A 24,057-nucleotide genomic window follows, 5' to 3' on the forward strand; every position below is an offset into this window, starting at 1 on the left:
AATTTACTGTTATACAATTCCTTTAAAGTTTCCCCCTCCCCCTTTTCCCAATTTCTAAAAGTGCTTGTCTTCTATTTCAGTGTTGGAAACAGTAACAAGATTATTTACGACAAGTTAGATATTTCAAAAATTATTATCCTTTGATGTTCGGAATTGACATTCAAAATGAAAGCAGAACAAACACAATACTCAATAAAAGAATATACACTTATCTGTATAATGAATATTGTTCTTTTAATGAACTAAAGTCCTAGTTCAGATCATAACTTTGAATTGGTACATGCACGCAGAATTATTTCATTGCATGGCGTATCAGTTAAACACAGAAGGAAAGCAACAAGTTTTTATGGGGCCTAGCATAGCTGTTATTGCTGTTGTGGACAAGGAGGCAAATAATGTTTATCTTTAACAACAAAGATTTTCCTATATCATCTTACACCTAAATAAGAAAGCTTTTAAAACAACAAGAGAAGGTGAATATGTTAACGTGAAAGACTTGCTGTTATTCTGAACGAGCAAAGCCGACGTAACGAAACATATGTTAAAATATGAAGTCTAAATTAGCTATTGTAATCTCAAGACGGGTTCGTTCTTAACAAAACGTAAACAACTCTGAGCGTAAATCGTTAATTATGACAAAATATCAAAGAGTTGCAAAAAGAACAACTATTTAACTAGGAATTTGAAATAATTCAAGCAGTTCTATACTCAAGACTAATCATTGAAAAAATTGTTTCTAAAACTCACATACTTCTACCGAAGTGTTTTGCACTGAACGCCTTTCCACCAAAGGACAAATTGGTATAGCTACAAAACATAGCGATGGTCCAATAACAGGCACATTCTTCTCATCGCCAAGCTGTTTGTCAACGTAAAGGCTCTCGATTTACCAAGGACTAGTGTCGGTATCGATTGAGACGCAGTTATTGATAGCATATCTACGATGCAAATGATAACTTTAATGAATTTTCACAACAGCATACTTAATGAAAACTCTTTAATACTGCTAGTCTCACGGACCAACAAAAATCAGACAATTTAAGGTCTCTTTAAAGGTCTGTTTGTCTTAGGGTGTTATTCACATTCTACGCTGCAGAGCATATTTCCAAAACGCTTGTTCTGTTGAGTGTCTTCCTAGTGATTCTCAAATGTTATGCTGACCTAAATTGGAATGTTCCTCTAATATCAAATACCTGTAAAACTGGTGAAATTGCATCAAGAATATTGAGTGACAATAGCTCGTTCACTGGATTTTAAATGCTTTTTGTCAACGATGGCCTTGTCTAAAGTCAAATATGATTAACAAATATACTCAAAAATATATGAATCTGAAACATTCTAAATCCCCGAAAACTGGAAGCTGGAAGCTAAACAAATGCAGATTGCGAAAATTTTCAAACTTATGAGGCAGAAAATTTTATATTATCGTATTATTTACGAAGTCTACAAAAACAAGGTAATTGAATGTACAATGGCTTTAAAAAATTAATGAAAAGAGAATTATTTCTCACCTTAACTTTTCTGCTGCAACTTTTGCGTTTGTGTAATTGGGAAGAAACAAGTTACTTCCACAGGTGCTGGCAGTTGGAAGACTGTTCTCGTCGGCCAACGATCGCGATATGAAAAACGGCGATGGCAAACGTTTTCTACCAGTTACAAATCGCACAAACCTACTTCTTTCTTCACTTGTAAACGAGGCTAGAGCCTCCCATAGGAATGCGACGCAATCGACAGCCGGCGAAAGATCGAGTTCGTAGCGACCTTAACAGAAATTGAAAAGCTCATGACAGAAAAAGTAGTAAAATATTGATTACCAGTGTGTCATAAAATGCTCGATAGGCAGAGCTGTACAGGCTATTTGGTGTATAGAGGAGGACAGTTCTAAGATGGTACTCCGAGTTCTACACGCCTTTGGTGGATAGGCTATTTGGTGTATAGTGGAGGACAGTTCTAAGATGGTACTCCGAGTTCTACACGCCTTTGGTGTATAGAACAAGACGGTTCTAAGTTGCTACTCCGAGTTTAACACGCCTTTGGTGTATAGAACAAGACGGTTCTAAGTTGCTACTCCAAGTTTCACGCTTAATGCGATCATCGGGCAACTTACGTGTAATCTGTATGTGTAAACTGTACAAACAAATGAAATCGTTGTAAGAAGGGGAATTCTTGGTTATGAAAAGAAGCCTAGAAAACAGGTTCCCTTTAAAATCAATTTTCAGCTCACTATTGGCAAACTATTGCTATTCGAATAAAACTTGCAAGCATTTATCTGTATGTTTTCAGAGAGGGCTGACAAACAAATTTTACTTAAATTATAATTTCTGCTTGTTTCAACCACTAGACACTTTCAACCGCATGATAATTATTTTTGCTGTATGGAACAGACAAAATTATGTACCAGAAAAGAATGACTGTAATTGGGCGGATAGCCTGGAAACTCGTCATATCATGTGATCTGAAAACACATTCACAGAAACCCAAAGCAGATTGTGCACTGCGGATTAACAGTAAGTTTTGATTCATAAATGTTTTTCGTCAATTTTTTTTCTAAAAATGCAAGGCTATGTGCTGTTTGAGTAGAGATTATTTTAGTTTTAAAACTTGTGATATAAGAAATTGCAAAGGGTAACGTTTTACACTATTGATTTTGGCATTGTATGAAGTAACTAACAATTTTCACTATGAAGTGTTGCAGTTTGTAAAAAACAAGTATTCATTTTGCGACTGCGCAGAGTTGGCCTAATTTGAATGGGATTAACGATTAACTGGATCGCTGCAATGGCGGTAATGGCAAAAAATATCACGATCAACGAACGTCGGATGCGGTTAAACGAATATCAGAGCAAAAAGGGCGCATTAGGCCGCAATCAGACCTCCTATAGCGGACATACTTACTAATCCCTCGAAAATACAAAAATGGAAAAGGCACTTACAGTTTGCCTTGAGGTCAGCGACAGTGATATCTGGTGATCCGCAGACACCGCGCTCAAAGTCCTGCCATGTCAAACACGATAGCAGTGCGTCTGGAACAACTGTGATCAGTCCATTTCGCATCGCTTTGACCTAGAAAAGCGACGTTGCAGGTTATTTGGCTATAACATAACTGCGAGGTTAAGGCAAGGCAAAGAATATCGAGAAGATTTGACATTCTGTTTTATTTCTGCTTTACGTATCAAATTACGTCTTATGGCTATTTGACAGTTTTCCTCTATTGTCCTCTCTTTACGCGTTCGTTTCTTGCGCACATTTGTTACAGGTGACCTTTTTTATCTATCTAGCTGCAGTCAAGGCATTCATGATGCTCTATATCGGTATTATTCATAACAATGTACTTCTTTCATGTATTTTGCTTTCAGACACGATCTCAAGACATTTCACCATGCATTGCCTCAAATCCTGCCAAGATATGGACCTGAAGCACGAAATCCACAACAGTCTTTCTTAATTATATCGGGTCGTGATAAAAGGAGAGGGTATACCCAAAAACGCAGAGTCACGGTTTTCATGACTGCAATGCTATTGGTTGACCTGGAACTGGTCACATAAAGTTGCCTCGTACTGATTAACAAAACAGCTTCCGTCAATAGCAAGTTGTCAACAACGGATGCCGATATCACATGAAACTACAGCGATCACGCCGAAACCAAATGACCCCCTATAGAGAAGGCCTATTTAGATGAACTGGAAAAGAAAATATCCCCACCTGTTTCACAGATTCCAGCATTCTTGCTTTTCTAACAAGCGTAGCATATTTGCTTCTATCCTTCGGTTCAACAATCTTTTCTAATCCATTTGCAATCAAGTCTTTCACGGCACCATTACTTAAATGCACCGAAAAAAACTGCTCAGGTTTATAAATTTCTTTATATGACTCTTCATCAAGCAATTCAATACCATCTACAACAAAAAAACCAGGCTTTATTCGTTTGTCCAGCAAATAATGAGAACTAAGGCTGAAGCAAGATAAGTTAGCCAAGACAGTTTCGAGTAGTAACTACTAGTAACAATCAGTAACACAAATCATACAAAAGCTAAGAATTAATAAATCCATTGTTTCTCAGTTGAGCGTTATCAAAGCTGTACATATATTACAAGGGGTATTGTATTATGGACTAGCAAACATTATTTACTATTACTGTAGCTCTCAAGTAAAAATAGCCTTTTAGATTTCTACTTCAAATATGATTTAGATAACTGATTTTGAAATATGATTTTGTGATTTTGAAAGGCTACAGATCGAGACATATGATGGCTATTTGTGAGTTTGACTCATGTATTAATGAGGTTTATTGTTTGCTCACGATAACAGAAAATAGAAGGGCTTTGTGAAGAGCATTCAGAACTTTTGCAATAAGTGGAAGGCATTTTACTATAAAGGCAAATCTTAAAAGGACTGCATGAAAAAAACTGATCTGTAGTAACTAGTACAATAGTATGGATTCATCAAGTAGTGCGGATAAAATTGGCAAAATAGGCAATAACATTGTTTATACGTTTCGATAGGACCTCTTAAGATCCTAAGCCCAAAAGAATATACATAGAAATTGATTTATAAACCTTGCTGTCAAAAAGGGGGTGTCCTATAGAAAAGAAGGGCTGTCATAAAAATGGGGCTGCTATAGGTAATTATAAAACTCCATACCAGTCACTCGAACAATCGCCTGGTCAACTCCAATGTAGTCGTTAGCCCACGTGACGTCCTCTCCAATCAACAGCTTCCAGATAAACGGAGGGAAGGCCAATGGAAGTGTTTCGTCTGTTCGAAATGCTGCCCCTATCAGTTTGCCTATCCACGTGTATAAGTGAAAATCCTTGCAAGATGGGTTGGGTAGGTATGCATCCCTGTGATCACCGGTCTCGTTCTGAAATGAAGGAATTTTCTGAATTTAAGTCTTCTAACGGATAAAGAGATTTGTAGCACTGCATTAGCAAACAGTTAGGCTCGCAATACCTGAAGTGATTGATATAAAAAATCCTTAAAAATCGACTTAACAACGAAGAAATTAAAGCAGATAGGAAAAATAATGACAGAAACTTGTAGGAAGTAATTCGAGAACCAGAGCTGCAAAAGTATCGGATCCTGGGAACTAGATTCCAAAAAAAATTTTTGGCTTGGCAGATCAAAGTTTACACAAATGCGGGCTTAATGTCTGAAGGTTGTAGCTTGCATCAAATAAAAAATTGTCGCGTTTTTAAACCTTTACAAAAACTATATAATTCATTTGTCAAATATCACAAAATATGAGACGTCACCATTCATTAATGACCCAGGCCCCCTGCCTAACCTCTTGCTACCCCCCTGTTCCAAACACCAAATAATTGTGGAAAGCACCACCTATGTTGAGGTTTTCTGCCAGCCAACAAACCAAACATATCGCCATTTGGTTAACAAATCATAAAGACCAAAAAAATGCAATAAACAACCAAATTACAATATTTTAATGAGAATTTTATCTAGACCAAATAAATTAGAAGCCCTTGAGTAAAAATTTGTGCCTACTATTTGTAGAGCTTCAGTACACAATACTTTCACCTCACCGAAAAATTTTTGTCCTGTCTCCAAGGTTTCCAGAAAGGAAAATATTTTTTGCAGCTCTGTCGAGAACAGTTCGTCAAAACTGACGTTAAATTGTAATATCGAAATATTGAAGCAATGATGAGATTAACATTTGTTATTTTCAACGACAAAAAGATTTATCCTACCTGCTGATTGGGGCTTTTAATGAATAACTGGAGACACTCTTTTATTTCTGGCGAGGCTGGGCAAAGTTCATCTGCGATCTCCGCCAAGCTATCACGAAATCCGCCACCCTAAGGAATTAAAAAAGTTATGATAAAGTATTCAGGAATTGAAAGCTTCCCCTTTTTCGATTCATTTGACATCAGCAAAAAATGTCTTTGAGATAGGCAACATTTGAAATGCATGTTGGCCGAATAAATGGTTGGGAAGAAACTGGTTGATAGATGATTTACGTCCCATATATTTACTGGATTCAGATTACCTGTGCTTTATAATTATTTTTCTGTTGGATTCCTGATCAATCATTCTAGCTGACGAAATCTTCCTTAGCAATTAAATTTCTCTTCGAAATATGAACACTCCCATATTGATTTCAGTTGAATAGCCTTAAATATATGTAACTCAGATCCCAAAAAAACTTTCTGTTCTAAGTGTAAGGTTTGGAATACAACTTCTAAAAACACAGGAAAACTCTCTCGCTAAAGCCTTTCTCACTAAAATCTCTCTCGATAAGGTATTACAGATAAAAATTATAAATTGTTGGAGTCCTTGAAGCAAAGGTTCCAAATCACACCGCGGATTATTGAGTTGGCTGTTAAATTCGTAATTGCAAAGATTGATAGTAGCGTGTAAAATATTCCGAGAAGATAACACGATAACAACTCGTACTCAACGAAACAAAAGACATATCATGGAAGACAAAGAAAAAGTGTATGCAGAAATGCAATAATGACGTTCAAAAAAAAGCATCAAATGAAAAGCTTTGAATATAAGATGAGGTTTTTTCGCCCATAAAGTAACCCTAAATTTATTGCTAGAACTGCATTCCAGTCAGCCCTTGCCTTGTCACCAGTCAAGTTGAATGCATGTTGATGTGCTTCAATGGCTTTTCCTCTAAGCTCAATTATAGGCCAGGTATAAATAAACATTCAGCACGTTTTCTTTCACGTCGTCTCAAAAATACTTCAAAGCTGACGAGCATGAACAGAGTAAAAAGCAATTAAATGTGGCAAATGAGGGTTGAAGCTCGATACAAGCTTTTTAGAAACATTTCATAGCAAAGACTTTGTTCTAGAAATAAAATGGCAAAACATCTCACCTGATCAATTATTCCTTCGCCAATAAATTTTACTTCCCATAGCTTTTCAAAATTTCGTTTCACATTTCTAAGATAAAAAAGAAGCTTTTAATGAAAGAATCTCAATCAAATACTTTCATCAAGCATTTACTTGTTTTCATGATTCCATTATGTGAACTAAACAAATAGATACGAGCATAAGTTTCGGATCATTCAGCCTTGCTTGAACATTTTCTACAGAGAATAATAGCCACGCTATTACAAAACGTTGATTTAAAGAACTGGAATAAATTGGTTAAAACCATTAAAACTTAAGTTCTTTTGCATCTTTTATATCGCTGTTATCTGACCAGTTTAGTGTGCTCACATACAAATTCATTCCATGTAAATTCGTCACAGTAGAGAACGACCGGAGTAACCTCTTACCATATGATCCTGGTTAGGTGCCTATAGCTTAAACGGCATACCAACCCTTATATCCAGTCTTCCTATCCGGACATGCAACATTATTCGATACGCTCCGGTTGTAAAAGTGCCCGGTTGTTATACTAGCAATTATGGTCTTAAATGCAGCATAATAATAAGAGATACAGAGCACATAACAAACAAATGCATAATGAATCTTAAAGGAATACCCCAAGCTGTATAGAATACTCTAGTCGTGTTCTAGTCTATTATACAAATAGTAGTATTTTACTACAAAAATACCAATGGACCTTTGTTCCTATTTTACTACAAATGAACCAGTGGAACCTTCGCTCCTATTTGGTTTTTTTCATTGCGAAAGGTCTGTTACGTCACATCACCCAACAGGATACCGTTGACATGAAGAATGAAAATTTTTACATACCTAAAATTCAGTTCTTTGTTCTTTAGAGTATTGTATAATTGCATGAATACGGTGTTGGACGGGGGATACTTGTGTCTCTCTTTCAAAGGTACACGTCTGTCAATTCGTGCAACGAAACAGGGATGCAATGCGTCAGTCTCTGACATTCTCAACAAATCTTTGATGATGGTAAGTCTCTTTGAAGTCAGGGGGAATAGAAAACGGCTCTTGGCGAGCAGAAGATGTGGGTGATACCTAGAATGGTAAACATTATATTTTACCTTTGGGTCTTCAGAAATCAGGCTAAATATAAATGCTAATTGACAATTTGTGACAGTATCAAGCTATTTGAGTGGTTAACAGCAATCGTCATCCTCTCTTAATGGTTAATGGTCTTTATTTTTAAAGTCATTTTTTCATCATCATTGTTGTTTCCCCTACCCATAAATTGGTGGTTTACCCAAGTGCCACGTCCTGTGACAGCATTGCATGCCATCAACAGCAATCGTTCTTTACAATCAGAGATATAAAATCTTTTACTATTACATAAAACCACTGCTCCAGCACAGCAGCGATAAAATTTAGCACAACATGAAGGTGAAAACCGGTCGGTCCGCAATTACTACCAGTTTGTGGCGAGCTGCATCTCCTCAACAACAACTCTTTGAAAGTTTCAGGTAAACAAAGAATGTTACACCATTTAAAAAAACCTACCGATATTTTCTGCAATCGGGTGCTGTTTTCCCAGTATCTGCTACTTCATCGCTTACAATATCGGATGACGTCATACTAGCCATTTCTTTGGAGCCTCCTTCATTCAAAGCTGTTAGTTGATTCACAATTTCGTTTGATTGCTTCACACACTTAGCAAACTGATTTAGCTTTCCGTTTGCATTCTCCAGATAACGCGTGCCCATCTTGAGTGATGAATTACGCTCCTCCACAAGGCCATTTTCAAGACCTGTCAGTTGCCGGTAAATCTCTAGCAGAGACTCATGCTCCGCAAGCTTCACTGCTCGCTCCTTTTTTATTGCCTCCAGCTGCTCTGTCAACTGCTTTTTGTGGATCTTCCGCTCTTGTATCATTTTTTCTGTTTGTACCAAAGTCTGGCTCATATCCTCCTCCGCACCTTTCATTCGCAGTCTAGTTTGTAAAAGCTGATGCTGCTCCTCCACAAGGCCAACCTAAGAAGGTCAAGCCGTAAATTTAAAGATTGGTTAGTGACAATATTTAACAAGGAAAAAATGGCAATACATAACAGACAAGAAACAAAGTACCCTTTAAACTGATGCATAACCGTGAATTATGTGGTTGTTAACCTAGCAAACAAGAGAAATCATTATTCCTAGAAAACTTTACCTGGCTGAATTGTGGTGCTATCTTCTATAACAAAACTTTACTGTCATCTATTTCTAATTATCCAGCTATTAATTCATGACAAATATTATCCTGCTATTATTTAGCAGTAATTCATGACAAGTATTAATCGATATCAGGTAAGGGATTTTTTAAACAACAATAAGAGCTTGAAATTTAAAAGGTAGATATCTCACTTCTATGTACACCTTACAGCTCACGTTATACAAAAACCAATATCAAAATTGATCAAATGCTTCTGGCTTAAATACCCAGCAACTACGTCGGCAACATTTACGTCGGCCTTGTGTGCCCTAGACTGAATAATTTTTTTATAATACATTTGAATTGCGTCACATCTTTGGTTCATTTACCTGTTCTTTAATCAGCCTGAGCTGCTCGTTATACTCAGCGTTCAAGTTATCATAAAGGTTCAATTTGGCACGAACAATTTCTTTCTGCTTTCTGATGTTTTCTAGCTCTTGTGACATCATGTTTGTCATCGTCTCCATTAAATCTTAAATGAAGAAGACATATAACTGATCAAAAATCGCCAAAACATCACTATAAAACCAGTGTTGTTAGCAGCTACTATTCAATACAGCAAGGAACGAAAGCAGCTGATAGTAGAGAAATTAACGGAGTAAAGGATGGATAATTATTCGTGGTGCATCAAGAAGCCGGGAAGGGTATGGTGAGAGTTGAATAGAATCGACTCTCAACAGACCATGGCTGCAAAAAATAGCATTCTTTCTGGGAACTTGTTATGGGACAGACAAATACTCTGCTGAATGAAAGTATTGCGATAAACAGTTCCACAAAAACAAAACAAAGTTTCAATTAGGAATTCTCAAACTGGATTTGACTGTAACTTCAAAGAACTGTAGCTTGCATTTTGAAAGATATTGTAAAATAGCCATTATATTTCTGACTATGAGCTCAGTTTTTAAATTTTAGCGATAAAAAATATCTATTTTGAAAAAAGTTTTTGGCCAGTTCTGAAAATCTATTAAGAACCTTTGCCAAAAAATTATACGCCTCAAAAGTTATAAAGCTCCCTCTTATTTTGATTTGCAGACTTTGATTTAAAAAGCTTTAAAATCAAGTATTTGCTGATACTAGGAAGGTATATATAGTCAAGTACATGACAAGCGAAGTGTTTCTTTCCGAAAGCTGGGGAAATTTCACGAATCAATATGTTACTTCTCGTATCATTTAAGGGGATAGTTCTATCAACAAACAAGGGTTTTTGCGTGGTACAACAAAGAAGGGATTTAGGGGAGTGATGCTCTTGTAAGAAGTGTGCTCAAAACAATAAGCAGCGGTAAGAAGATAGGGAAAGAAGTCAGTATTTGGTATTAAGAAAGATTCATAACATTTCGCAATGATCAAAATAAAAGCAATTATGTGATACCTTGGTCTCAGGTACTTACCATTCCTTTTAAGAGCACAGTTGCTCTATTCACTCTCCATTGAATGACTTCTTAATTCCAGGAATATTCTAATTCTAAGATACGAAAACAAATGAAATGCTCCTCACCTTTAGTTGAATTTTTCGCCTTAATACTATGCGTCCCGTTGCTGTTCTCGTTCGACTTGCCACCCCCGTCATCTTTTTCCTCTCCGAATTTGAAGTCAAACGGTATTCCCGTTGACTCAAACGAAGCTTCGCTCAATGACTTCAGGGGGTACTCTTCGTCGTTAGGAGTTTTGAATTGGTCTCGTAACAAGGACGGTCCCACTAGGACACTCATGACGGAATCAAGAACCTCTGCGAGGCGTCTGAGAACTATGCCACGTCGTACTAAGACATCCGCTGGGTAGGAGCAAATTCGCTTGTACTGAATGAGGTCAGTGTTCGAAAAGCATTTTGGGTTGATGATATTTGGGCAGCAGTTGCTCTGTAAATTGAACAAAGAAGTTATTTGATTAGCTGTAGTGAAAATATTGCCTACTTACACAATACATGGCATTAAAATGATATTAGCAACGAATGATTCATTTTTCGATTATAACTGACTTTAATAACTGCTAAAAGTAACAAAAAGAACGACAGATTTGAGCATTTCTCTACTTAATGCCATACCAGATGATACCACTGCAATATATAATATTGATACCTAAGCCAGGATGGCCCCTAACCTAATCACAATTTACTTCTCACAACACATTCTTATAAAATTATGTAGAAATTTACTGTTTCAAAAACAGGTCTATTTCAATGCAATATGGATATCGTCTTCAAGCAGGCAATCTTTAATATTATCCTATAACTATACGTTTAACTAAATAAACACACGTGTATGAACTTTGCATCCTAGAGCCACCTAAACCTCGAACCCGCAACGTTTTGTTTATAACACATACAGCTTCGGGCAGCATCCATATATCATTTAACAAATGAGCACAGCACTGAAAACCTTTATAGGCTTTAGTTAGTTGCATAATCTGGTGAAAAGCCACTTTTATGTCACATTTGGCTTAAACAATCATAATTAAAATCCTGTAAACAGCTCAGTAGGTTACCCCTGGTAATGAGGATGGATAACAACTCGCCGATAAACATAGGAAAGCAATTCATACAATAATACATTTAGCTACAAATGGGGCCACAAAACACTACCCAATTTTACTTAAAAATTCAACAAAATTACATAATAAAATATAATGAAACTTGCAATTGCAACAAATGTCATTTCCATTTACAGAGGGTAAACTATCAGAATCACATCTTACAAGTGACTTTAATAATAAATTTTAGCTTTGTTAAAGACCATTCAAAACACTTACAAATTTTGTCACGATAATACTTGTTGCTAAGCACTTGCATTTGACAGCTTTCATAAGGGCACACAAAACGTCTACATGTAATTCTGAAATTGTTACAAAAAGCATCAAAAAAGTATTAGTTACAAAAGCAGTTTATACTTACAAAGGCCACGTGACTGGATGCTTTCTCCTTTCGTGACAAATAAAGAATCAACTCTTTGTCATGCTGCAGCCCCCATTCTTTTCCTGGCAAACAACGCAACACTTTGCTTGATGATACGTCCATTTTGACGCTTGTAAAAGACTTCCTTGGCTTCCGCTTCTTCTTGAACGACGGTGTATATGACGTCATAAAAAACGAATCTAGTCCTAGTCCTTTTGCCTGCTCCGTCGCTGTATTGCTTTTGGCGTCTGTTTCGACTGAGTCTGTTGAAACCGAGTGTGTTTCATTGGTGCTGATTTGTGTTTCATTATTTTGCAAATCGGTGGTGGACTGATCAGGTGCGTAGGGTATACTCTCAGGCCCATTTGAGTACCTTTTGTGCAAAGGAGTACTAGCAAAAAGCGAGCAGTTTGTGTCTAATTCTGAGCCTGTTGCCAGACAACTGTCCTTGCTAACAGAGCTTTTATCTATAGTTGATAAATTCAATGCTACATTATCACCAATACTGTCATTCACACTGTCTGTTCTAGGAGACGCACATGGAACCTCCTGGTGTGCCTCCGCAGACTTCAAATCTGAGCTTCTACGGAGCAGTAAGCTAGAAGAGGCACCACAGACCTCTCCCCTTTCAAAGCCACCTTGAAATTTCCCGTCTAAGCAGACACTGCTTCTAGTAGATGAGCCATTCCCAGCACTAGGGCTACAGCCTCGGTCTCGATTAGAGCACCCTGTTGGCTCTCCAAACACATCCACATGTGAATTAAAGGACGCTGAAACTGAATCCGAGGCATCCAGTAATTCACTACTGTAGTTACTACTTTCTGAGCCAAATACACTGAAATGCATGCACTGTTTTTCTGGACTGCTACCTAACGAATATCCCATGCTGTGAACGTTACATTGCATTTCACCACACGAGGAAGGACAGCACGAGTAAGGGATGCTATCTGTGGAATCGTTGCTAAATCCCATATTGCAAGACGACAACGGCCTGATATGGGCTGGACATTTATTTGGAGTACTTTCAGATGATTTTTCTAAACAAAAGTTTAACTGAAATTTGGAACAACAGCAAGAAGAAGTATCACTGGATGAAAAATCGCCATCATTTTTACCATGGTATCCAAACTTGTCTCGAAACGGGTTTTCATGGATGCCAAACGATTTTGATGCTTTGGCATTAGAAACAGGTGTGTTTACCTCCTCCACATTTGGTCGACTAACATCACAAAGTTTTGACAATTCAGTGAAGGACTCTAGGGGAGCCTTCATTTTCATAAGTGCACTTTTCTGTTCCAATAATAAGGGTCTATCTGCGTTAGGCCGAGGTTTCTGCTCCTCGACAACGAAAGAAGACAAAAGCTTGTTATGGTCACTAGTAACAGACCTTTCGCAGCTTGCAGCAGTATCCTTAGAATCGAAATAGCCCGAGGTTTCTCGCTTAACATATACTATGCTGGAGTTGAGATTCAAAGTATTTGCTTCCTCTCCTTTGCTAGAAGAATATGGACCTTTAAAAAGAGAGCCATTACTTCCCAATTCAGAATTACAGCTTTGTAAACAAGCCTCGCTAGTTTTTGCTTTGTCGCTGGTATCTAGAAAGCATTCTTTTTTGGAACTTGCTGATATTGGGTCAGGCAGACCCGGAACAACTCGATCAAGATCACTCGATGCTGATAGGGCCCCGCTGCTGCAATCGGGTACATTATTTGCTTCGTTTTCTGCACTTTGAGAATAACTCAGCCTAACCTCAACTGGTAAATCTGGAATCTCTTCCGTTTCCAAGCAGTTTCCAATGTCACTGTCCTGAACGATGTCGTGAAGAATTTGTTTATCGATATCGGCTATAACGCTGTTGACAAACGTATGTACGTTTCGTAAACACGCATCACGTGGCGTCGAATCTTTACAGTCCAACATTTCGGCGTTGTCATGCGATCGCTCGCTTGGCTCCTTTGTATTGTCTTCAGATGAATTGAAATTGCGTATCAGCCCCTGCAAAGTCTGCGACAACCCTCCAGATTCCCCGGCGAAAGCTCGTAAACGAGGCAAATTATCGAGAATTATCGCCCTCGCAACAGAGCTTCTACGTCGTACATCTCCGTTCGAATAGGGTCCAGTTCCCGTAACAGCAGCCAGGAAATCTTCAGCAAGGTCGTTATCATCAACTTGACATATTACCTCTTCAAGGAGATTCTCGACAATATCATTGGCTACTTCTTCAAAAACAGGGGCATCCCCCTTCGACTCACCAACACTTACTCTCTTGCGGCTACGAGACGGTATTAGGCCCATTTGTTTCGCGTATTTTTTGAATGTCAGTTGCTCATCTGTTCGCTCCATTTTGATGTTTGTGCATTCATTTTTCCTGGTTTCAGTAGTAGCACAAACTGAGTAATAATGCTCAACGACTTCAAGCCAGGTTTTGTCTGCTGAAAGTCGCTCATAATCGAATTCAGATCGCTGCCTGCACCCCGATGCACATGCGTCGGACCGTCTAGATGACTCTTCCTAAAAGAGAGCAGAAGTCAAGGATTAATATTCTAGCATGGCGTACAACAGTCATGGTAGCAGATTTGCCCAGTGACAGACAGCTGAGGGGGGTTGCCCCCAATTATTTAAGAAGACAATGGTATTTTGTTTTATAGTAATGGGAAAACGTTACTTGACCAAGTGTCCACCATTAGATTTACCGGGGACTGTGGGAGGTGCGACATCCCCCTGATGAAATTATGCTCTGATTTGGTAAAAACCTGTCAGTTTTTGGTAGAAATAAAATTTATGCAGAAATTCAGTGCAGTTCTCTTCATATCCTCTTAATCTTGAAGTAAAAAACTTCATTTTCAAAAGTGGCGTTTCAACGGTTTCCCAGGCACGTTTGAACCGTCTCAACCAAAATTCAGTTTATCTAACAAAAAAAGAATTCTTGTAGCTAAAATCCGCCCCTGTTTCCTGCTTTTTCGAATCATCTGGCAAAACTTGTTCACAAGGGTGAAGAGCAGTTGCATGCATCATAATCGCGTTAAGCGTAAAGCTTGGAGTTGCGACTCAGGACTGACCTGTCCTGTTCTTCTCGCCGAAGCATGAAGGTGTCATGTGGTTGTGTACAGATCTCTACACAACAGACCATGGAAAAGTATATTTTATTAGATGGAGAAGACTGAATATTGTCTGGAGAAGTGGTGTCAATTTAGTACCCCCATGTTTAACAGACCCATTAGTTATCGATAAAAACCCTTGGAGCTTAAGTAAAAATCTTTTCTACTTTCTCCTTCAGTAGGTTAGAGTTGCAACATGTCTCTAGGTCAGATAGGTTGGGCCTTGCGAGTGCGACACATAGACGATTTAACTCCAATTTATTGTGCGAAGAATAACTTAGAGCTGAAATAGAGGGGCTTCATAAAGTAATGGAATCCGGTTTTAAAATGGAATTAATCAAAAGTACCAAAGTTATGCTTGCAAATAGTAGAACATTTTGAACTAACGAACCAATTTAAGTTAATCTAAAGGATGTGGTCGCACAAATTTTCTTGGGGCCTAGTCTTCTGGTTTTTCCCCGGGGGGCCTCCAAAATTTCTCGGCAGCCCTGCTTTTTCTCGCAAACCGACAACTACCACCACCCCCTGTATATATTCACTTAAATTATCAACCAGCAAAAATACTACTGTATTACCTGTGGTCCACCCAGTGACACATCCATTCCGAGCGATCCTGCAACAACTTGATCTTTAGTGAAAAAGTCGATCTGTGTGTCGACTGCGTCATGCTCTTGCTCTGAGGATGTGGCAGTTGCTGGTACTTGAAAAGAGCCGTGACCTTTAGCCCTCTTTGCCCTAGCCTTTGACCTTGCAAGGTCGTCAAAACAAGGCACGTAACAGTATGGCATTGGCAACGGTCTTCCAGTTTGTAGACACGCTAAAATAAAAACTCAATATATAATTAATTGGGAAAATTGGCAGTTGAAGGCCTTTTTATTTGGAAATCTAATGTATTTCAAGCAGTAACCTGAATCAAATCGTGACACGAAAAGGTTAAGTTTCGTAAAAAACATAGTAGATTAGACGCACGACCAAAAAGGAAATGAGGACAGCCAGTGGTAACTTGAGAAATTAAAGAAAGACGCCAAGATCTAGAATTACTCTTCTGTTCATTGAGGAAAATTTGAAGACCTTTCTGGCATTTTCCAAAGGAAGAAGGGCTAATTCATAGACACTGGTTGAAAAATGGTCGATTAATCTATGTTTTGTGTTAACCTATGTCTTCTTAACATTTAGCTTTAGTGACTCTCAGCGATTCATTCTATCATAAACCATATTCACTTACCCATTGCCTCCTGGAACGCTCGGAGCTTCGCCAGCAACTTCCTCCCAGGAGTTTTGCTGACTGGAAAATTGACGTCACAAACAATAGAGCTCTAAAATGAGTAAAACATGAAATTGTTTGTTGTATTATAAAAGACTAGCACTAGAATGAAATCGAAAGATTTGAGCCTTGGTGGAAAAATCCAAACAGAAAGAGACTTGGTTGGAGTAAAGAAAAACTGACAATATTCCTGTGACATTATCTGTTATAACAAAAAAAGTTGCTTGATTCACATGTTAGGCTATGGCAGGGTCACAGTATTCTCATGCAGAGTCATTTGCCTGCAAAGTTGAAACTGAAACACAATAATGCTGTTCATAATGATATTTCAATGTAGGATGTGACGTCATATTAGAATTTTGTAGGCTGAAGTAAATATAAGTAAAGATTATTTCTACGCATTGATATGCAACCTTTACGATATCATATCTAACTAACTCCAGGTTTTGATCCTTCACATTCAAATTAAAAAATTGCTAAAAATATGACCTTTCTATCAAAGGGCAGTGACGGAAATATTGTAGACACGTTGCTGGGGGAGGGGGGGATTGATCAAATATTGGGGGCAAGTCTATTTTTTCATAACACTACGTCTTCCAAAATATTGGGGGCGACCGCCCTCCTTAGACCCCCCTCCTTCGACCCCTATATCACAAATTATCAACCAACAATCTGCAACAGACCAGTTTACAGTGTAGTCTGTTGTCTAATTGCGATATTAAAAACACAATCAAACCTTTTTTATTTTCTTGTCACTTGTGTTGGGAAAGTGCAGCTTTGGTAATTTCATCTCTTCTGGAGTAGCAAGGACGAGTGGAGCAAATGAGACGTCATTAATCACTGATTGCCGCCCTTCTTTGAGTGAAACACGCTTTAGTTTCAAAAGCTAGGCAAAAATGAAAATAGAGGATCATAATGTATTTTAAGACTCTGCGATGGCATTGAAAAGTGTAGCCATTTAATTCGCATGCTAACGCTTATTTTGTTCAGAATGGGCCATCGGAATATGTTCAAGAAAATGTCTTGTTTATATGTGGACGAAATATGATCCTTATAAGGGAGATGTCACTTGGAGATTACTTCTACAGGCTTTAAAAGCATGGAAAAAATTTTGGGAAATTATCTGTGGTTTGAGGGTGTTTGGAATTAAGGTTTCGCCGTACACAAGGTCAAAAACGCGCATTATGTGTGGATAGAACATAACTCAACAGTCAAAATAAAGATTAAAAATCACCGATTACCCATATGTACTGACATGGGTGCATGGAGATCCCGTACAAACTTAATGATGATCAACAGTACGATTCATATGACTTGTGTTTGTTATGTATTTCAGGGTATGCTTCAGCAATTCAACCTCTCTTTGTTTAAATTAAGTTGCTTGCGGATAAGGCCCAAAAAATTACCAGAAAAGATTGCAAGTGAAATTAATTTACCACTATGAAAAAATATAGAGTGTGATAAAATACACGACATTCAGATCCCTAACTTTTATCTAGCATTAAATGTGCAGAAAATTTGTCTGATTTGAACAAAATCATTTGCTAATGTATTCAAGAATTTAGTCGGCAGAAACTATAAAGAGCATCAAAACACAATATCCTAGCATTACATCTCTTTCCAATTACCTCTCAAGTTATATTTTCCCTCAATTATGAACAGTAGCACTGGTGGACATTCACCCCTACACAAAAACATGCTTTGCTTTGCACAACATGCACTAACCCTTACCCTTACCCTAACCCTAACCCTAACCCTAACCCTAACCCTAACCCTAGCCCTAACACTAACCCTAACCCAAGTTGCAATCCCAAAGACACCTACTGTGTAAAACACACATATGCAGGCTAGGTACTCTCCTCCTGCCTACCGAAGTTACCAGCAACATCAACAAAAAACTTGGTTTTGAGGGTGGAAATTCTCACCACTTTTTGCCTGATTTGTTAATGGGAATTTGCTAAAAATAGGGTACTTACATGGTTTACATTGAAACAAGCATTTTCACTCTAGTTTTAAAATAAAGTTGACCTGCAAATTCGAAGAAGTCATATGGTTCATTATATCCCATGAAAAAAACATAGACAGAAACAAGTGTTTTACCCTGAATCCAACTGGTGCAATTAAAAATCCGCCAACTTTGACCATTTTGAGAAAGAACTTGACAATCGACTGTGAACAAGCAGCTCCACAATAAAGCCTTTAAAAGACAAAAACATGAAACTTACATTTCCAATCAACTTTTAACCTGTATATTTGGTTTTTTCATATTTGGATATGTATTTGGACTATTATAAACATAAGCTCGGACTCAAGTTGGAAAGTGAGGATACCAAGGGCAAATTTACAAATCATAACAAAATATTTTGCAAAAAAGTTTTCTTGTTATGCAAAAAATGAGGGGTCATGACCACCCCACCTCTCCTGCTGTCAGGGGCCTTGACAAACGGAAGATATTTTCTTCCAGTCAAACAGAAAAATGTGGATTCCAACTCAAATGGGGACTCTATCTTAATATTCGCTTTGAGACAAAAGGTTTTTGGCATGACATGTTGTTTTAAAAGATGGAATCAGAAAAAATGAGAATGATCTGACAATCAAAATTCAAAGACACAATTCAAAGATGATAAACATAAAATGTTCAAGAACATTTCATGTCATTGATAACAGCAACAATGCTTCCATTGTGTGGAAGCAACTGGGCTTGATCCATTCGATAATCAGTTTCCTTTGGCTTTTATTTCATAAGGAAAATTGCTGTGCATTTGACTCTGGCATTTAAAACTTTGAGAGACAGTTAAAACTGTATTATGAGCTACAGGAATAATTTACAATGCCACAAAAAGGGATTATACTTGCCTATCATATTTCATTTGTTCAGCATCAAGCCTACAAGCATTTCCACATATAAACACAGGTGGGCAAATATCTTTTGCATCAGGGGGGCCATTTTGTAGAAAGTTTGTCACCCTTTCATTGGCAAAATTGACAAGGTCCTCGTGTAGCTCAATACCATGGTTGATGCCATCCTTTTTAACTATGTATCCAGCCAAAGTTGAAAAATACCCAGTTCCACTGCCAACATTCAAGAATGACATACCTGTTTGTGAAAAAATATATAGATGTAAACTTCAACTAATAAAAAATAAATTTGTATAGAAACAAAGAAATAAGCCTACCAAAGAGTTGTCTCTTAAAAAAATATATTAGTTTAAAATTAACTGCATAAACACTTACTAATCTAAAATTTTTCTTAAAATATATATGCATTGTGTTCTATTTTTCAATTTTGTCAGTATTCTAAATATTATCCACTATAGTTCTGTAAGAATCAATAAGAAATGCAAAGCACATAAAACATAGATGATAAGTGAGTTTATAAAAATTGGCATAACCATCAAATTGGTCCCGACTTTCTATAGCCCTGATTATACAGCGCAGCAAGAAAGAAAATGGCAGCAAACAATTGGTTTAAAAATGTAGAAAAACCTGGATTTGATGGATGATTTTCATTGAACAGAAACATATAGCAACTAAAAGGTTTATAATTCACAAATGACTGACATATCTACATTATCAAATGCCTAAATTATAAATATATATGTAGTTGTCTTTTTAAATAATCATTGACTGACTATTGAAAAAAAGCTTAACTATCATTCTGATGACAGCAATACCAAATTCAAAAACAGATGTGACTTACCAACATCAAGTTCAAGCTCTTCAAATATTGCTGCATACATGTGTGGGGCTGACAGATGCACATGATGGCTGCCTCGAAGAGGTGTATCTTTAAATGCATCTTCAATAAGGTCATCTGGGACAAAGGCAGCTCTGGAGACACATCTAAAAGCTCTCTCAACTTCACTAGATTCAATTATCCCCAGACGTGTGAACTTATCAACCATTTCCTGGTTGTTTCTTGAGTAAGAGAGCCACTCCATTCCCCAAGATTTTTCACTCCCTCTGTATTGGAAAAATCAACAATTAAATAAAAAAAATATGTACAGAACTGGCGAGAACACATATCTAACAAGAAATATTTCTTTGTTAAAACACAGCATCCAATATAATTCTTAGAAAATTGTGAGCCTAGACCTCAGTGAGTCTATACCTTAATTTCTGTTCAGAGCACTGTATAAAAGAAACTTGTCATTATCCTCATACAAAGATTACCAACAAAACAAGATATCAAATTAGGCCTAATCAGTTTATTTGATATATAACCTTGTCATTTCACACCTGCTACTGTATTTGAAATTCAGTTTCAGTTTCAGATGGTACTGCTTACCCATATCATACCAATCTGATTTATCTTTGGCCTGGCCTTTACTTTTCAATATAAAAACTTACTAGAAATAACTAACAAAAAGTATAGCAAAATAAAACAAAACAAAAATTCTAGAAACAGAACAATGATACCATTGCAAAATATAGCCCATAATTTTCAAATAAAATAGAAAGTAAAAGATAAGTTACATTTTATAGAAAGACAAATTAATGCGGGATAAGTTATTATGGAGGGGCTTATCAATGCTAAGCTTATCAAGAATAGAGGGCCCTCTGTAACAAAACACTTATTCTAACCAAACAAGAAGGTATACATATATGTTATCAAAAAATCCATTTCAATAGCAATAATCTAGCACACAAAGTTCTACATTTTTAAAAATTCAAAAAAAATTCTAACTTGCTGAGGAATTTAAAAGTTCAAAAACTTTCAAGAGAGTTACTGGAGTTAATTTTTTGTAAAACATTCTTTCTTAGCTTAGCTATTAAAGTCTGTAGTACTCTGAACAGTATTTTCTAGCGAGCATAATATAAATGTTTTCTATGATTGACAACAGTATAGGTCTTTGCTTTCCACTGACGCATCAATTTTTGGAAACAAAATAAACATTGCTGAGAAACAAAGAAAGCAGTTCTCTCAAATCCTAGATGAACTTTGCTCTTCCAGACCAGTTTACTAGTTTTTATAAAGACTAGTTTTACTTAGGTTAATTGTCAGTGAAAGCAAAACTTGATGATTTGATCAAAACAACGTGATTCTTCCAGCTGATCAGCATGTTTCTCCCCAAATTTTAATAATAAAATAATTACCCTAGAAGACCCACACATATCAGATGTTTTTCCTCAACAAATTTTAATAACAAAATAACTACCCATAGTCCCATATCAGATTACGCTGCTGGCATATACCCGTAGCTCGAATTTCTAATTGGGGATTTTGATATACTAGATATGCAAATTATTAGCAAGGAATTTATCAGCAGCTTTAGATGTCACGTAAACGCGAGTCGAGTGTAGAATGTTAACAGAAATAATACCTTTGACCTTATTAGCTGCCATTTCTTTAAAGATTTTTAAAAATAAATTGTAAAACAGATACTAATTAAAACACGAAAGGATCATTTTAACTTGAACAGAATGTTCTGTCATACGAAAGCAATTGTGGTATATCGGCCTGAGTGAACCGCGCACATCTCATAAGACATTATACTTAATTCATAAACACAACTTTTCGATAATTTTCTCACCTTCTCCGTCTGGGACTGTTTTAATATATTTTTATTGTTCTTTTATCCATTTTTTGTTCCAGTTATTATCTCTAAATAACAGTACGATTAATTTTTCCGTGTCGGAATCACAACACGTCCTCGGGTAACTTTGTGATGGCGATTTGAGTTTGCGCAGGACCTTACCTCGTATCCAGGTAAGAAGATGGTGCCTCACTTCCGTTCAATTTTCCCTTCATCGTGACAAACAAGCTTTTTCGGGGGATAACTTCATACCTTTTCACATACTGCGAACATCGAATATGCCAATATCTTATCTTATATAAATATCTTATACCAAATCCAAGACAAGTTGCTACTGTACGAGAAAAAATGCAGCAACTCAACATCAATTTCTGTATTTCAAAGAACCGCAATCTTAAATTTTAGAATCAAAAGATTTACAATCGATGTACATTGCACCTCTCCCCCCTGTTCTTACTCTTTTTATCTATAAAAAAATTCAAAATATATTAGAAACTGGTATCTATGTTTCTATTCAAAATATATTGTCCACTTCGTAGTGAGCCTTTCAAAAAAGTTTTGCATGTGCCTAAATGGAAGTGTTTCCTGAAAGAAATTTTCAGGGTCATGGCCACTTTCCGTAGTCTAAATAAAAATATGCTAACAAAAAATATGATTCGATGACAGTACCTCCCCACGCTCTTATATTTTGCTGGGGTACAATATATATGAATGTTTAGAACAAGTTTTAATCCTGTTTTTATCTCAGAGCTAGAAGCCAATGGACACATTATAGCAATGAAAAAAGAAGATAAAAAAACGTTTTGGAAAACTGGTAACCAAATTGGTTCTAGCGTTGTTATAACAACGAACAACTCAGCAATACTCATCAGCTGACATTTCAATTTGCAATTCAGCCAACCTGAGAATGATTTATTCACCATGGTATCACCAGTCCGTTCTGATTCTTGTATATCCAAGTTGACTTTGTTTGAATAGACTCCTTTCCTATCAATGCCTAGCGACCTCATGTCGCCCCCTGCAACTCGAAACACAGATTGATTGAATGGAAACCACAAGTTTGTGAAGTGAACGAAACTTGGAAGCTAGATGATCCTTGGAAACGAAACTTTTAATGCTAGGGTACCAAGACTCTTATTGCTGGATCAATAGGATAACCAGGCAAGAGGGCTGAGAAATCAAGTAATTATCAATTAAAATGTGAAAATGAATTGAGAGTATTTTAAACAATTGCATTTCCATTATAGAAAAAACCAGGTCAGAGAATCCAGACAACACGATTATAAAGCTAGTTTCTTAAATATCTGCATAACACTCTGCTCTTCAAACCCTTACGGTCCCGAACTTTGACAAATACACGCACTTTGGCAAGAAATTTGAAGCTTTGACGCAATCATTGCAAAATAGACATTGAAGGATTGATGTATCTTTCAAATGCCCAATCTTGTAAAAATCTTCAAATTTTTGTGTTTAAATTCTAGTTGCTTATAGACAATTACAAACAAGAGAAAGGTCACAACTCTCTGGTTTAATCCAAGGCGCTCTTATGTCGTAAATATTCTGGGCCAACAAGATATTAATTTGGGGTGCTACCTGTCAATGGCTGCCAACCACCGCACGTAGCCTAGAAACACATCAAAACACTTTCTCCTTCAGGCTGCCGATAAAAATTTTTAAAATCTTGGTCCATGATGTCCATCTACTGTTTTCCGATTGCTAATGGGAAATTTTTCGAAAAGGTCTCTTTGACTCTCATTAAAATTCGATCACCACGATGCCCTTGTGCCAAACGTACCACGTCATGTGGATGGTCCAGAGCGAATGTTCTCTTTGTGCAAATCAGATTACTATCACAAATCAGATTATTTTGAGCATACTATCACAATTCTGCTGAAGGGGGGCTGTTTATTTGAAAGCAATGGTAATCTTTTAGGTACCTATGGAGCTTTGCATAGCAATAAGCACTGCATTAAGAAGTGCTTATCCTTTATTTTGACTACTTGGGATCTCAGTTTTTTGCTAACTGATAACTATATATCTCCACCAAATACTCTGATCACTGTCTTCTTTTTCATTTTCCGCAACTGATGTCATTCATTGCCTATTCTCTAGCTCGTTCCAAACCTCTAGCTTCCAATATTCTTTAGCTCCTCATTTCTTCCCAGTATTTTATTTACTAATCGCTCTTTTTGCAATTTCCTTCAAAATATGCAGCAGAGAAAT

General features: G+C 37.0%; 1 protein-coding gene across 1 annotated transcript; it reads right to left on the minus strand.

Moving 5' to 3' along the window:
* Positions 1-100: 100 nt before the first annotated feature.
* On the minus strand, positions 101-21,990 carry LOC135688920 (uncharacterized). Its single transcript, XM_065205983.2, has 19 exons — positions 21,832-21,990; positions 19,998-20,260; positions 19,154-19,394; positions 18,398-18,494; positions 17,034-17,183; positions 16,259-16,349; positions 15,609-15,850; positions 11,936-14,446; positions 10,544-10,904; positions 9,378-9,520; positions 8,362-8,831; positions 7,669-7,902; positions 6,840-6,906; positions 5,704-5,811; positions 4,643-4,862; positions 3,704-3,897; positions 2,934-3,063; positions 1,512-1,761; positions 101-938 (listed from the first exon to the last, which is right to left on the minus strand). The coding sequence occupies exons 2-19, from the start codon at positions 20,236-20,238 to the stop codon at positions 887-889; spliced, it is 5,802 nt and encodes a 1,933-aa protein (XP_065062055.1). The 5' UTR covers positions 20,239-20,260; positions 21,832-21,990; the 3' UTR covers positions 101-886.
* Between the last annotated feature and the right edge of the window lie 2,067 nt (positions 21,991-24,057).

This window comes from Rhopilema esculentum, chromosome 9 (genome assembly GCF_057945365.1).
Source record: "Rhopilema esculentum isolate cy_ngs chromosome 9, ASM5794536v1, whole genome shotgun sequence".
In the NCBI taxonomy this organism is placed as follows: domain Eukaryota; kingdom Metazoa; phylum Cnidaria; class Scyphozoa; order Rhizostomeae; family Rhizostomatidae; genus Rhopilema; species Rhopilema esculentum.

What these genes read in the sequence shown, in the direction of transcription:
- LOC135688920 (XM_065205983.2), bottom strand. Translation starts at nt 20,238, where the DNA reads ATGGAGTGGCTCTCTTACTCAAGAAACAACCAGGAAATGGTTGATAAG. An exon ending in GGCGAAAAATTCAACTAAAG is followed by an intron (nt 9,521 to 10,543) that starts GTGAGGAGCATT and finishes TCTTCATTTAAG; the next exon opens with ATTTAATGGAGACGATGACA. An exon ending in TTAAAAGCCCCAATCAGCAG is followed by an intron (nt 4,863 to 5,703) that starts GTAGGATAAATC and finishes CCTTCATTTCAG; the next exon opens with AACGAGACCGGTGATCACAG.